Here is a 14,229-nt window from a genome sequence, read left to right as displayed (position 1 = left end):
TATATATATAATATTGCGACCAAACAATCGAAAACATATTTAAACGTAAGAAAGACATAAATATGTACTTTTCATTGCAACTATCTAAAAGTACAAAATAACCAATTATGTTTATATAAAACAACGTCGTTAACTTACTTGCTGTAATCTACATGTACTGGATATCTTATTGATTAAGATAGTTTGACTTCTGTCTGTTTCGGAAATTGCGCAAGCGCTTTCTACTCTCATGAGCTCAAACACAGGTTGTTTTCCGCCTGACGCTGTGTTGTGCTTTGCATTAAAACAACATTTCTATAATATTCAACGGGTTCTCTATTTTTTCTTCTTCTCACAAACTTCACACACGGAACTAAAGTGGGGGGTGTTAAAGACTCTGCGCATGCGCACTAAGCATAAAATTGGGCACTTCCTGTGTCGTGCCCGCCTACCGAAGAAATGGTGCAGTTGACTGAAGGTTAAATGGTTGTAAAGCTGCAACAGTCGGTCGTTTTCTGCTCGAAGGAGAGTTCAGATAACCTGTGTTGCTGAACTGTAATGAAAGCAGTGAGGGAACTGATGAAGGTTTTCATAACGAGGCGCATCCCTCAAGAGGGAACGAAGATCCTTTCAGGAGCGACTGGAGTGTAAGAAGAGCTTTATAACAGTCTCGATGAACAAGCAGCATAATGAACTAAAAACCTGCTAGTTAGCGCTCACGTGTATTGAGATAATTTGACCCTAAGTTACATAAAACTTCAACATGTTAGCATTGCTCTCATACGACCTTCTACTGACAGTTTTTTCAGCTGAGATGACTGTCTGTGTTCATTTAGTTTACAATAGTGACAATAAATCCCATTGTCATTTTTACCTTCATTTCTGTCTCCACTCAAACAGATGTGAGGTGTCTCAGTGGGACTCGGATGAGCCTGTCCCGCGGACAGAGCTTCTTAAAGGAGTCCAGGGATCTCATGGTCTTGTGTGTTTGCTGTCAGACAAGATTGATGTTGAGGTTCTGGATGCTGCAGGTAGGCAAGGCATTGCTCTGATAGCAAGACCATGCAGTCATCCTGTTTACCTAATCTGAGCAACTATCCACATGCATCTTAGAATAATACATTTGTGTGACATGAGACCCAAAGTACATCCCAGGGATCCTTTGTAGCTCTTTAAATGTTGGTTAACCACAAATTATGTCTTTTATTAATATGTTTTTTTTTTTGCTTTTACTCAAAAAGCCAAAATTAGTGCACCTAAATTAGATGCACTAATTTAGGTGCAAAATTAGTGCACCTAAACATAGCTAAATGTAGCTATACTTAAAGTTAGAGTGACCCATACGGTTGTTGTTGAGAATTATTTAAAACATCTAACTAAACCATTAAATAAAACAATCAATGCAAAAGCATTTTTAATTTTTTGAATTTCTTTTAGAAATGCAAACAAGTGGGACCCTTTTTATGTTTCTGCTATACAACTACTTGCAGATTTTTTTTTCTACAAAAATAGAACTGCATTGCTCATTTCCTTAAACTCTTGGGTTAGTTAATCACAGTGGCAGATGTCAGTAACTCTGTTTCATTTACGTTGCCTTGAAGTAGTGTCCATACAACTCAAACCATCACAGTTCACCATGTTACAGCCACAAACTTCAATGTACTTAAATGGATTATATGTGACTGAGCAATACAAAGTGGTAGAAAAAGAAACTTGTTTTTCAAAAGGATTTCCAAACAAAAATATGGTGTGAATGTTTAAGAAAAACATTCCCACTGCATGATTCTGCCACTTCTATGTTTCACAGTAAGGATGATGTTTGCCCAGCGACGTGCAGTGTTAGTTTCCAGCCATGTGGAAAATTTCAAACTCTGTTGACTAATTAGGTAACAACTGGAGAGAACTGGTTGCACTGTGTTTTATTCAGCGGTATCAGAGTAGATCTATGCAAATGTATGACACATTTTTAGATTAGAAAAAAAAAATCTTTTGAAATCATGTTTTCTCGTCCTTCCACTTACTTCATGGTCGTGTGCTTCTTCATTTCAGACCTCCCCCCAAAAAACCAATATGGGGCTATGAGCACCCTCACAAGGCACTGTAGCTTATTGAAGAATTTAGTCATTTTTTTTCTTTGATCCAGTGTTAAAACAATGTCTGCACAACATTTCAGCTGCTCCCTCTCTGACTTTAGGGCCAAACCTAAAAGTAATCAGCACCATGTCTGTGGGATTCGACCACTTGGCTCTAGATGAGATCAAAAAGCGGTGAGCTTCAGTAAACGAAACAAATATACTGAAAGGAAATGTTTCATGCTTTCTCAGCTTTTTTTTTTTCTTTCCCTTTTAACAGCGGCATACGTGTCGGATACACTCCGGATGTCCTGACTGACGCTACCGCAGAGCTGACCGTGGCTCTGCTCCTGGCCACTGCTCGCCGGTTACCAGAGGGAGTGGAGGAGGTCAAAAAGTTAGCCTCACTGGGTTACTCATTTATACTAATTACTTTTCTTATTCGTGTTTCTGTTACTTTTTAACCCAAAATGGCAGCAGCTGCCTGAATTTACATTCTTATTAGATAAAGGTGTTTCTCTTTGTCGTAGTGGTGGCTGGAGCTCATGGAAACCTCTCTGGCTGTGCGGTTACGGCCTGTCGGGCAGCACTGTGGGGGTCATTGGACTGGGACGCATTGGTTTGTTTTTATGTTGCTACTTGGAAGCTCGAGATCTATGTGGCAGATTCTGTGTCGTCCAAATAACATTGAGTTATATGACTTGACCTTGTAAACGTGAGACTTTTGGTTGCATATTTTGTGATCAGGTATGGCCATAGCTAAGAGACTCCTTCCTTTTGGGGTTAAGAGACTGCTGTATACCGGAAGGACGGCTAAAGCCCACGCCGCAGAGGTGAATGGCGAGTTTGGTAAGAAAACCATTGGAAGTGATACAAAGTGAAAGTGGGAATTAAGGAAAGTCTGGTGAGGAGGAAATGGCAGCGCAGACAAAGTTCAATTTTTAACCATAGTACAGAGGATTAGTTTAAAAATTAATTTGTGCATTCGATCATCTGCGTTTTACATTTATTTCCGTCTCCTCTTTGTTGAGCAGTTCCCCTGGACACGCTTGTGTCAGAGAGTGATTTCGTTGTGGTTTCCTGCTCACTGACACCAGAAACTCAGGGCCTGTGTGACAAGGCATTTTTCAGCAAGATGAAAAAAACTGCAGTGTTCATCAACTCAAGCAGGTAGACATTTAAAAGCTGTACCGGAGGGCCAGGCATGCAGATTCAGGCCGCCTTCTGGTATCTTTGCTGCGACGATACATGAGGATGGCGATGTAACTAGTTCTTTGTTTTAGAGGAGCTGTGGTGAACCAGGAAGACCTCTATGAGGCTCTTAAGAGCGGACAGATAGCTGCAGCCGGCCTGGATGTTACAACACCTGAGCCTCTCCCAACAAACCACCCGCTTCTTACCCTGAAAAACTGTGGTAAGTACAAAAACATTTCTACATCGTGAGCTTTTTTCACATTTTTGTCACTGCAAATTTCAATGCATTTTAATGGGATTTAAGGTAATACAGCAAAACAGGGGATTGCACACTACATGTGGCAAAAAATTAACACTGCACATCACCTTGAGCACACCACCATTAAGGAGAAATGTGGTGTTGGCAGCATCGTGCTGTTAGGCTGAGCAGAGTTGATGGATGGAGATAAATACAGAGAAATCCTGAAAGAAAAACGTCTGGAAGAGGCTGTATAAGACTTTGGAGAGGGAAGGACAATGACCCTAGACTGGAGCTGGAGTCAAGACGAGAACACAGGGGACAGAGACCAAAACCAAACCAATGAGAGACCATTTAGAAAACCGTTGCACTGGAAAATATTTCTCCCTCTTCTTTTCTCATTCCTGTTATCTTCTCACAACACAGCTAGTAGTTTCACACTAAGTTGCAGCAAAAAATGCTTGTGTTACTGTGGGCTTAACTTGTCTTGAGAAAAATTCAGAAACCAAAACATCTGAGGCAAAAAAAAAAAAAAAGCTAAAACCGAGACTTTGAAAATGTGGTCTCAAGGCAGCTCTTGAGAACCACAACACTCTCCACAACACCCAGCCAGACATCTAACGGTTTACAGCAATTCATTTTCATGTATTAGAATGTTTCAGTCAAACCTAAACCTAAGTCTATCTTATTTTAAAATTGATTTGCACAAAATCAAAAGTCTGCCTGAGTTTGAGCTGTAGGCTTGAGGCCTGCAGCTGTAATTGCAGCAAAGGCACTTCTATTTAGTCATTGAATCAGGCAGGCTGCATCCATACGTGCTACACTTTTCAGATTTTTATTTGTCAAGAATTTTTTAAAATAGCATAAATAAATCATTTTACTTCCACTTCACAATTCTGCACTACTTTGTGTTGGTCAGTCAAATAAAAACCTCCACAAAATGCACTGAAGTTTATGGTTTGCAAAGGCGCTTTTATAAGCAAAAATGTAAATGATTGACCTTCGTTTTTCTGTCCCCTTTTCCTTGTGCAGTGGTGTTACCTCACATAGGCAGTGCCACTTACTCCACCAGAGGCGTCATGTCAGCACTGACTGTTCAGAACCTGCTGGGAGGTTTGCAGGGCTTGGACATGCCAAGCGAACTCCGCTTGTAGACAGTGAAAAGGAACCGCCGTGCCTACTGCTACTTCATGAAAACTGTACAGTGAGGTAGAAAATAGTGGTGGGAGTCCTAATGCAGTCTAGACATGTTCTAGCACCTTAAGAAGTTGATTTGATCACACTAGTAAATGTAGTAAAGTTCTTCGAAAGAAGGTTAAGCACACCCTCTGTGTCTAGTCAGAGTCTTACTATTCGTATTATTTTTAAATAGTACTGATCTTTCATCACACCATCTGAAATGATATAGAAATAATATTTTACTACCTTGTTAAGATGTTTCTCTTATAAAAAATGTGCATTGTACATGGTGGTGATCAGTACTTTATTCAGACATTGATGTTGCAGATCTGCACTTACTAAACAGTAAAACACTCCTGCTCTGCTTAAAGAGACCATTCTTTGAAGAAAAGAACTGAACTGTCATTTAAATATACAAAATTTGTGCTTGAGCATCTAATTAAGCCATATAATTAAAAGGTGACCAAATACAACATGTCTACTCTCAGTTTTTTTCACTTCTTATGGTGTTATGGTGCCTTCATAGCATTTTTACATCATTGCCTTCATTTATAATAACCACAACAGGAAACCATACAATGTAGAACAGGAAAAGACATGAATTTCTTTTATTTCATATCAGATGAAGTTAAGAATTTCGACCAGAGTGTGTGCTAAAAGCACAGATTAAAGCAGAGAGTCTGAGAAGGCCTGATCGTCTTTAAAGTTCATGCAGGTGTTTTTTGAGTGTTTATAGAGGTGGGAGGACTGGCTGAAGCGCTTGCCGCACTTTGGACAGGGATAGGGCTTCTCTCCGGTGTGGACGCGAATGTGCTTCTTACAGTCCGTCAGGTTCATGAAGGTCTTGCAGCAGATCTTGCAGGCGTATTTCTTTTCCCCTTCCACCAGCAGCACGTGGTCCTCAGCAGCTGCTTTCTTGCACTTCGAGAGTACATCCTCAGAAGCTCTAGTCAGGCTTGGTCTATCTGCGCCGTCACCTGCTGTTCCAGAGGGAGTGTCTGTGCAGGATTCTGATCCAGGCAATACTTTGGGGGCGATGCGACGGAAAGTCGGAGCCCCAGAGCTTTTCCCGGTCCTGGAGGGTTGGACGAGCGAGGCGTCCAGACTGAGACTCGGTCTGATGCCGCTCAAGAACCCTGCCAAGGAGTTCTGATTGGGTTGGAGGATGATTGTGTCACTGAATCCAGAGCTCTGAGTTGGGAGAATTTGCTGCAAAGGGACAGGGGTTACTGGAAAAACAAGAGAGGATGAAGAGTCGGAGGACTGGACAGAAGATGCACTTGCTTCTTCTGCCATTTGACTCTGTGTCGTTGCATCTTTGGGAACTGTAGGAGCATCACTAGCAGCAGCAGCAGCAGTGGCAGCAGCTGTCAGACTAGCTAGAGTATCTTCTTCTCCCAAGGCTCCCATTACACTTTCACTGCTGGGATTGAGAAAGCAGGAAAAGGCAAGTTCAGAGAAGCTGTCCAGGCCTTCACCGTCCACTGTGACCCCACCCAGATCCCCAGACCCTGTCAGCGTATCTGTGTGAACATCTGTGCACAGCTGTGATGATAACGTTACACCATCAGCCATGTTAATTTTTTCATCACCAATTTGCGCCTCTAGTGGTGATGGAGGAGAGTTGTTTGGTATTGTGTCTAAATCATTGGAGTAGGAGCCCATATTTTCCATTTTCACCTCAATCAGTATCTTTGGCTCATCCTGCTCCTCTTCTCCAACTTTAACTTTAACCCCAGCGTCTCCATCTGTACCTTCAGCCTTTTTCCACACTCCTGCCCCTCCTGTGCTGCTGTCTGACTGAGTCGGCAGCTGGATTTCTTCCAACTCCCCCTTGGTTGCCTCATATTTCTCTTCCTCCTCATCTTCATCGTCACGTCGGTTGTCCCATTGCCTGCCAGTCGTCTTCAGGCAGCCTGATGATGATAGATCCTCTCCTCCTTCCTCTGTGCTCCTGGTCACAGTGGGTGAACACTCTTTGTAGCTAAACATCCTCTTCTTGTCACCAAGGAGCTCCTCATCTGACTTTCGTTTTTGTCTCAAAGATGGTGCTGTGAATTGTTCACTCCTCTCCATGCCTTGGCTTTCATCCTCTCCAGACTGACTCACCTCCATCCCCATGTCCTCTATCTCAGAGTCTTCCTCTGTGGCTGAGGTTACCAGATGCTGTGGAACGGTTGCCACCTGGGAGCACAGACTTTGCTGCAGCTGGTGCTGCTGCACTGATCTCCAGCCTTTAGGTGCTGAGGCAGGAAAGTTTTTCCTGGACAAGTGCAGTTTGCAGGCCTTGACCACGGCATTGAGGTGGAGATGGGATGCAGCTAACAACACGTCCATCTCATTGGAGGCCCCTAAGGAGAGGGTGGAGGTGTAGATCATGTCCAGGAGGGTGGAGAAGGCCTCTGGTGTCACAACCTCCGGATCCAGCTCCATCACATGGCGGGCTCCTACTCCCTGAGCTCCTGAGCCCTCATCGATGGAGCTGAGGAGAGCCCTGAAGTGAGAGCTGCTGGCAGCCAGGATGGAGCAGTGGGCCTGGAAGCTCTGACCTCCAACCACCACCACACAGTCACACAGTTGGCCATGCAGGCGCTGGTGGTTGAGCTGTTTGAAAATATGCTGGAAATGTCCTGGAAAGTCCATCACAGCAAGTGGAGCTTCTTAATTAAGAATATTCGAGCATCCGTTGCGTTATAGAAACTTATACGCAGGTTACTAATATTGTCCACATCTCATATTAATGCTGCTTCCTCAGCCGACTCACCTTCCTCTCTTGTAATGAATAGATAAGTGTTGTCCAAGGCTTTCCCGGAGATGCTGTGGAGTATGGGCGGGCCTGGACCAACAATAACACGGAGGGATGCGATGCAGACTCGAGCTTTACCTCCAAAAAATAGGAATGGGGTCAGTGTCAGCACATTTCTCTCTGCTGCTGCTGCTGAAACACTCGATTTATATCAAGTCCCATGCCTTTGTTATAACATCGCTACTTAATCCAGAGCGCTCACATAATCGCATCCATTGTCTGAGCCTCCCGTCCTTTTGCGGTCTCATTCATTGACTCTTTCAGCTAACACTGCCCCCAAGTGGTAAACTTGGGGAAGTACAACATCGGATAGAAAAAAAATCGACTTTCAAATGGCAAAAAAAGCAAAATAAAATAAAATAAAATCAACACAAGAAAAAAGATCAAACTCAAGAAATAAAAAATTATAGAAATGTGAAATTCTTAAACTTGTGTGGTCAAGCGCAATATATTTGCAAAACTCTACAGAAATATCTGAATATATGTCCCTTAAGTTTCAAAGAAACAAGCAGGTTTGAGAATCTTCAAACTCCTGGAGTAAATTTGACCAGAAATGGATTGACTACTCTCTTTATCAGAAATGGTAGAACCATGAAACTATCAAAGAAGTGGAAGAATCATTCATTTGACCCATAAAACTTTATCAGCAGATAGTTGATTGTCCATGTGGGCATCAGCAAGTTTCAATCTTGATGGATGTGGCTTTTTTTCTTGTTTGGGATCTTCTCGATCCATGCTACTAATAAGCTGGGTTGGTTAACTGTGGACGCCAATATTTTGGGATCTTCCAGTTTGTCAGACTTGAGCTCTGGTAGTTTCTGAACATCCTAAACAATGTTCTTTGTTAGGAGGATGACAGTTTGGGTCAGACTGGTGAACCTTTCACACAAATGGGCGTTTTTACCTGATCGCAAACACACATCGCAAGAGGTTTATGAAATGGATTACGATAAAATGAGCTTGTAGAATGGTCCTTACTTCATGATCTATGCTTGGAAACTGGGTGTGTGGAAGGAAACTAATTTAAATGAACTAACAGAAACGGTGTTTAATATCCAACCAGAATAATACTAAAATTATGTTATTTAGTGTGCACTGCAGATGGAACTTCCTAAGGGACATTATGAAAATGTATGCCTGGTCAGTAAAACAAGGGAAGCACAATATAAAGTATTACATGACTGCAATAATTAATTTCACACTTTTAAATGGACAAAATCAACAGTTTATTTGTTGAATAATCACACTGGTAGACACATTACCAAAAGACAAAGCTTACATATTAGAAAATAAGACTAAAGTTCACAAACTGAACATGAGAACAGCAAGAGTCTCAGATGAAGCCAAGGAAAAATATTGGTGGTTTTCCAGAGATCCACGAACAGGACGATTGGCTTCATGAGGAGGTCCTCGCCGTCTCTGATGTAGGAAACTGTGGATGGAGGCATGGACCAGGGAACTCGACTCATATGCTGTCCAGTTTCTTTAACACATATGGGGCTGTGAGCACAAGAAGCATTAAACATAAACAAAAAGAGAATTAAGGGAGTTTTACCAGCTTTGATGCTTGATGCTGCACACTGCCAACCAGCTGGCAGCCAAAAAAGTACTAAAGTGCTTCTTTGCTCACGAGAACAATAGATTTGCCTTGTTTGACATATTTTAGTCAAGAAACAAATATCAGCTTGTTACAGTTGTGTTAGTCTATAAAGATCAGAATGATGGAAACACACTTGCACAATATAGAAAGTTCCAAGTTAAGTGTGTATTTTCACAATCGTAAAGGACTGCTTGAAAGAAACATTAGGAAGCTTCTTATATTTGCATTCAAATTATGTTTACGAATAATATACATGACGGAATTGACTTTTCCTCTTCTATGCCCACACCAAACGGTTATATTCAAGAAACTAGAATATGAGTTCCCATGAGACTCATTTGTTATTTGTTAGATTTAAAGTGCCTTTTTGAAAATAACTTTTATATAGATATTAAACATACTGAGTCACACTGAGTCCATATTTCTGTGTTAAAAACGGTTTGCTTTTTTTGTAATCATTTTTATCAGTGGCTTGATGTAATATTTTAATCTTAAATATCATGTTTTTATTCGATGTGAAATGAAAATCATAACAGTAACAAAGGCTGAAAACATTAGTAATTAATCTGTGTATACTCAGTTTCAATTAGTGAGCCAAGTAACTGAAATAAATTAACTTTTCAATAATCAAATTTCTTGTATGTGTCGCGTCTGTAGAGCTTAATAGTAAGTAGAGTGGTATAGACGTCATTATTTGTGGGAAACAAGGAAGAGCCTGGAAAATGTGGGTTTAAATTCTTAAACTCATCGCAATATTTAACAATAATATCACAGTCCCATGTTTTCCCAATATAATGAAGGTCAAAAACTGGTAAAATATTCTGCCTAAAATGATCATATTGTGCATTTTGATTGAGTATTTGTTTCAAAACAAAAAATAATAATAATAATAATAATACAATGATGTGCAAACATTAAATGCACAAAGCTGCTTTTTTACTTAAATATTACTTAGAAACTGAAATATACGGATTCTCAATGCCATTTTTGTCTGTACTCACTGGCTCTGAGCAGAGCGACGTAAATGAGGAAATTTCGTAACGACGAGATGACGTCTTCCCGCATTTTCCTCTTCATCTCCTCTGGGTCCATTTTAGGCCCGAGTCCTTCAAGTTTAAACATTTTTGTTGTGGTTTTTCCTCAGATGTATTATCTGGTTGAAAATTTCACCTTCCTCTGCCTTCACGTGAAACGAAAACGTACAACCGGAAACAAGGACACCGAGCGGTACGGTGCGCACGGAGGGACAAACTTGTTCCCGTCTTCTTTTTCTGAGAACGTCACTGCCCTCCTACGGTGAACACAATATATGAATAATTTATTTTCTCAAGTTTGAATCATACACGAATTTTAGGTTAGTTTGTAAAAATTTTGTTTGTCTTTTTGTTATGAGTAAAATCAAGATATGATTTTTGATGTTTAATTGGAAAATAGCAGATATGAGAAATATGCTTGGGTAAATTCTATACTGTATTATTGTGTGAAATGAAGTTAAATTGTTACACGGAGACGGAAAAAATAGGGCAATGTGAGGAACTGGTAAATTTTGTATGACTTCATCTTATTTTCTAAATGTATTATTCAATTCACCTGTTACTGTCAGTGTCTCCTACACATTTTCTCTTTTATGTATTATATTTCGTGTTAGCCTGTTCCTAGCAGTTGTTGTTTTTTGTTCTTGTTGTTTGTTTTTTTTTCCAAAAATGCCGAAAGTATACTAATCCAATTCACATTGTGGATTTCTGGTGATCAAAATTGGGATGCTGTGTTTTATTCTTTGTCTTTTAATTATTACTTTTTGTTTGTTCGTTATATTACACAGCTACTGGTGTTTTTATTGGGTTCTTTTTTTGTGTGTGGATAGGCGATACATCTCTTTCCCAATGGAGATATTACATTTAGGTTTGTAGATTATTTTGTTCACGCAACATTTTTTTTTTAAGTCTCTGCACAAATGGCCTTTAGAACTGAGATCTCTGGCTTTGTGATGACCACTCCCAAACATTGATCTTATTGTCCGTAAACTATACTTGCAACTTATTTAGAGGTATGTTTAGGTCTTTGCTTATATATATGTGCAAGTCCCACTTGTTCACAAGCTTTAACTTCCAGGCTGATGTCTTGTGACGTTGCTTCAATAAATCCACACATAATGTTCTTTTCTACACAATGCCATATATTTGAAAATTAACTCTAGTACCTCCTGCAAATCAACATACCGTCTTGCAGTCAGCTATGTACTTCAAAGATGGGAACATGCTCGCAGACTTGAAGGTTTTCCCCATTTCCTATAATATTATGATAATCATTATTACCAAACACCTCATTGACAGCCTTTTTAAAGGTTTTTATGACAACAATGGCCTTTATTCATCAGAAGCTGGAGAGGAGGAAAGGCAGAGTGAGAATAAAAAGCCTTGCTAAAAAATGACCTGAGGCTGGGAATCCAACCGAGGACAACAGCATTGACGACTGTTGCCTGCTCTGCCACAGAGCCATGTGGCTCCCTACCTCTTATACGTCTCTGTGTCATTATGAGTGCATGTGAAAACTGAAAGCAGGAATAATAGAAACAGCTTTGTGTTCAAAACCGAGAAATACAAGACAAACAACTAAAACTGCAGTCAGGCTTTTAGTTGTGTTTTGCACAAAAACACTTTCATCTCTGGGCCACAGAGAGTGTCTGTTTGAGTAGTATGGCTGCTGAATTTTTCCAATGCAACACATTAATCAGGCATTTGGAAATTATGGTCAGAAAGACTTGAAAGAAATAATAATAATAATAATAATAATAATAATAATAATAATAATAATAATAATAATAATAATAATAATAATAATGATGATGATGATGATGATGATGATGATGATGATGATGATGATGATGGTGGTGGTACCATTAGTTGTAGTAGTAATCGCAGTAGCAGTACTAGCACTTATTTCTTTGTTCAGATGTGTTCATCTGTGGGTTTCTATTTGATCATTACTTATATTCTATTGTATCNGATGATGATGATAATAATAATAATAATAATAATAATAATAATAATAATAATAATAATAATAATAATAATAATAATAATAATAATAAACATAAAAGAGAGAAAAAAAGCATTAATCAAATAGAAATAATTTAACTGAACTGAAACATGAGAGATTAAGTCTGACATTGAGGGAAAAAAAAGTCTGTGCGGTTTTTATATTATATGCAAATAACTGGTTCCAGTATGCACAGTAAAAGCAAATCGTCTCCAGTAACTTTAGTTAATCTTGTAATAGATATAACTGATAAATAATAGGACATTATTTATTTATTTATAAATTACACATTAATGCCGCGTTAGTGAAAAGGGGAGCTAACTAAATTCAACGAAGCGTCTATTTTAATTCAATATCATGTAACTTAGCTTATTCGTGAATATCCATTCACTATGTTTAAAGACTGTTTGCTATAGCAAAGGCGGAGATATGAGGAAATAATATTGGATAAATAAGCATTGCAGTTTAAAAGGTATTAACTTCTCTCGACAGCATGAATTTTATTGTTATTTTTGGGGCTTTATTTTTAGTGAAGGAGGGGCGCGGGTCCTCCGGACAGACAGGGATGGAGACAGGGAGGAGAGACGCTGACAGAGGGAGGGGGTGGGTTATTTCTGAGCTCAGGGCCGCGGATTAAAGCCGAGAGAGCAGTCCCAGCGCGATGACAGCATCCAGCGTATAGCCACCACCAGAATCATCCTCTGCTCCGGCCGGACACCGCGGATTTCTCGCAATCAACCACCATCCTCTCACCCCCCCTTTTGAAATTCTCCGGATCACCGATCTTTTCGGGAGGGGGATTAAGCCCCCCTCCACACACCCCGGACCGTCTGTCTGCGTCCTCCTCAGACCACGAGGTGAGTCTTCTCGGTATTTCCCGGTGTTATTGTCTGATGGAGGGGAGCGCTCGGCTGGACGTGACGCACCGGCGGCACCGATCGCCTCCAATCCTCGCCGTTCGTTTTAACGTTTACGGCGTGGAACCGGATCACGACATGACGGTCGCCTGCACACCGACTGCGGGTTACACCCGGTGTGTCTCAGGGTTTACGAAACAAGATTATATCCGATTAAGATTACAAACGAGCCAACGAGACACTGGCCCTTTTTTTTCTTTCTTTCTTTCTTTCTTTGTTCTGCCCACATTGGGGCCACGGTTGCGCCCACCTGTCTAAGTTACTTTTTGGTCAGTGAGATGAGAAACGTATCGATTATTCTGAGAGCATTATAAAGCATTTATGGGTGAACTCGCTCTCACATCTCGGGTCAATTTGGTGTTAAATATGAGTCAGAATTACGGGCATGCATTGAGCTGACCAATCAACCATATTTAAATCGCCACATTCGCTAACATACATGGCTGGTGCAGCAGGAATGGAAACCCACGCTCTGGTCTGCGCAGTGAAATCATTGGAAACGCACGGACTAAATCCTGCCGGATCACACATTGTGGGGAGGAGGAGGGAGGGGGTGATGTCAGGATCTGGGTTGTAAAACATTTTGAATGGGCGTAGGCGATGTACAGCCATAGTAGGACGGTGGTCCCCGTCCCCGTCTTTTCTCTCCCTCTGTATTTGTAGTCGTATCCTTTAGCTATCAAGTCAAATTTTGTTCTTCTTGTGCAACACAACTAGACCGGAACGATGCGTTTTGCTGTTCTGGGGGGCCTTCATTTAATGCATGACATGATACGATGTGAGCGCTCACAGCGGTTCAGAGTTCTGCGTACCCCCCCCTCTAACCCCCAGTCCTCATCCTCATCGTCATCATCAGCGCATGCACGTCGGTGCTCTTAAAATAAATAAATCAGATCCGCATAGTGTTTTGGTTCTGTCACATACAAAAATGGATGCTCGGTGTTTTGCTTTCGTTCTTGTGTTCCCTGTGTGTGAGCGCGTGTGCGCTCCAACTGCTCCAGGCTTTGTGCGGTGTGATTCAGGAATGTGTGCTATACACAGCATGTGATGGGAGGTCATTGTGCCGAAGGAAAATCACGACGGGCAGAACTTGCACATCAGGACAGACTTGATGCTTTCACGGCAGCGTTATGCCTCAATCTACTAGCGCTAGCTCTGTCCCACTTTTTGCAGCCAGCTCTGCTCTTCCTCACCCCCTCAACCCC

At 40.9% G+C, this 14,229-nt stretch overlaps 4 protein-coding genes across 5 annotated transcripts in view; 2 read left to right on the top strand and 2 right to left on the bottom strand.

Moving 5' to 3' along the window:
* The first annotated feature begins 403 nt into the window (after positions 1 to 403).
* grhpra (glyoxylate reductase/hydroxypyruvate reductase a) lies at positions 404 to 5,135 on the top strand. Its single transcript, XM_008420204.2, has 9 exons — positions 404 to 626; positions 880 to 1,010; positions 2,174 to 2,246; positions 2,332 to 2,448; positions 2,582 to 2,670; positions 2,799 to 2,900; positions 3,086 to 3,221; positions 3,335 to 3,465; positions 4,516 to 5,135. The coding sequence occupies exons 1-9, from the start codon at positions 538 to 540 to the stop codon at positions 4,635 to 4,637; spliced, it is 990 nt and encodes a 329-aa protein (XP_008418426.1). The 5' UTR covers positions 404 to 537; the 3' UTR covers positions 4,638 to 5,135.
* Positions 5,136 to 5,238: 103 nt separating this feature from the next.
* Positions 5,239 to 7,726, bottom strand: LOC103471302 (zinc finger and BTB domain-containing protein 5). Its single transcript, XM_008420203.2, has one exon. The coding sequence runs from the start codon at positions 7,303 to 7,305 to the stop codon at positions 5,329 to 5,331; it is 1,977 nt and encodes a 658-aa protein (XP_008418425.1). The 5' UTR covers positions 7,306 to 7,726; the 3' UTR covers positions 5,239 to 5,328.
* A 944-nt stretch (positions 7,727 to 8,670) lies between these two features.
* tomm5 (translocase of outer mitochondrial membrane 5 homolog (yeast)) lies at positions 8,671 to 10,309 on the bottom strand. The gene is made up of 2 exons (XM_008420208.2): positions 10,070 to 10,309; positions 8,671 to 8,968 (listed from the first exon to the last, which is right to left on the bottom strand). The coding sequence occupies exons 1-2, from the start codon at positions 10,188 to 10,190 to the stop codon at positions 8,934 to 8,936; spliced, it is 156 nt and encodes a 51-aa protein (XP_008418430.1). The 5' UTR covers positions 10,191 to 10,309; the 3' UTR covers positions 8,671 to 8,933.
* Positions 10,310 to 12,579: 2,270 nt separating this feature from the next.
* frmpd1b (FERM and PDZ domain containing 1b) overlaps positions 12,580 to 14,229 on the top strand; it is a 32,061-nt gene continuing 30,411 nt past the window's right edge. The window contains exon 1 of one of the 2 annotated variants that reach the window (XM_008420209.2): positions 12,580 to 12,964. The gene's annotated coding sequence lies outside the window, so the exon portion shown is untranslated. The remainder of the gene's footprint in view (positions 12,965 to 14,229) is intronic. The other variant, XM_008420211.2, reaches the window with a different exon arrangement.

Source organism: Poecilia reticulata, linkage group LG10 (genome assembly GCF_000633615.1).
Source record: "Poecilia reticulata strain Guanapo linkage group LG10, Guppy_female_1.0+MT, whole genome shotgun sequence".
NCBI lineage: Eukaryota > Metazoa > Chordata > Actinopteri > Cyprinodontiformes > Poeciliidae > Poecilia > Poecilia reticulata.
The sequence above is the reverse complement of the archived record's forward strand: the minus strand, read 5'-3'. Positions and strand labels throughout refer to the sequence as shown.

What these genes read in the sequence shown, in the direction of transcription:
- grhpra (XM_008420204.2), top strand. Translation starts at nt 538, where the DNA reads ATGAAAGCAGTGAGGGAACTGATGAAGGTTTTCATAACGAGGCGCATC. An exon ending in CTTTCAGGAGCGACTGGAGT is followed by an intron (nt 627 to 879) that starts GTAAGAAGAGCT and finishes CCACTCAAACAG; the next exon opens with ATGTGAGGTGTCTCAGTGGG. An exon ending in CTAGATGAGATCAAAAAGCG is followed by an intron (nt 2,247 to 2,331) that starts GTGAGCTTCAGT and finishes CCCTTTTAACAG; the next exon opens with CGGCATACGTGTCGGATACA.
- LOC103471302 (XM_008420203.2), bottom strand. Translation starts at nt 7,305, where the DNA reads ATGGACTTTCCAGGACATTTCCAGCATATTTTCAAACAGCTCAACCAC.
- tomm5 (XM_008420208.2), bottom strand. Translation starts at nt 10,190, where the DNA reads ATGTTTAAACTTGAAGGACTCGGGCCTAAAATGGACCCAGAGGAGATG. An exon ending in CGTCGCTCTGCTCAGAGCCA is followed by an intron (nt 8,969 to 10,069) that starts GTGAGTACAGAC and finishes TTGTGCTCACAG; the next exon opens with CCCCATATGTGTTAAAGAAA.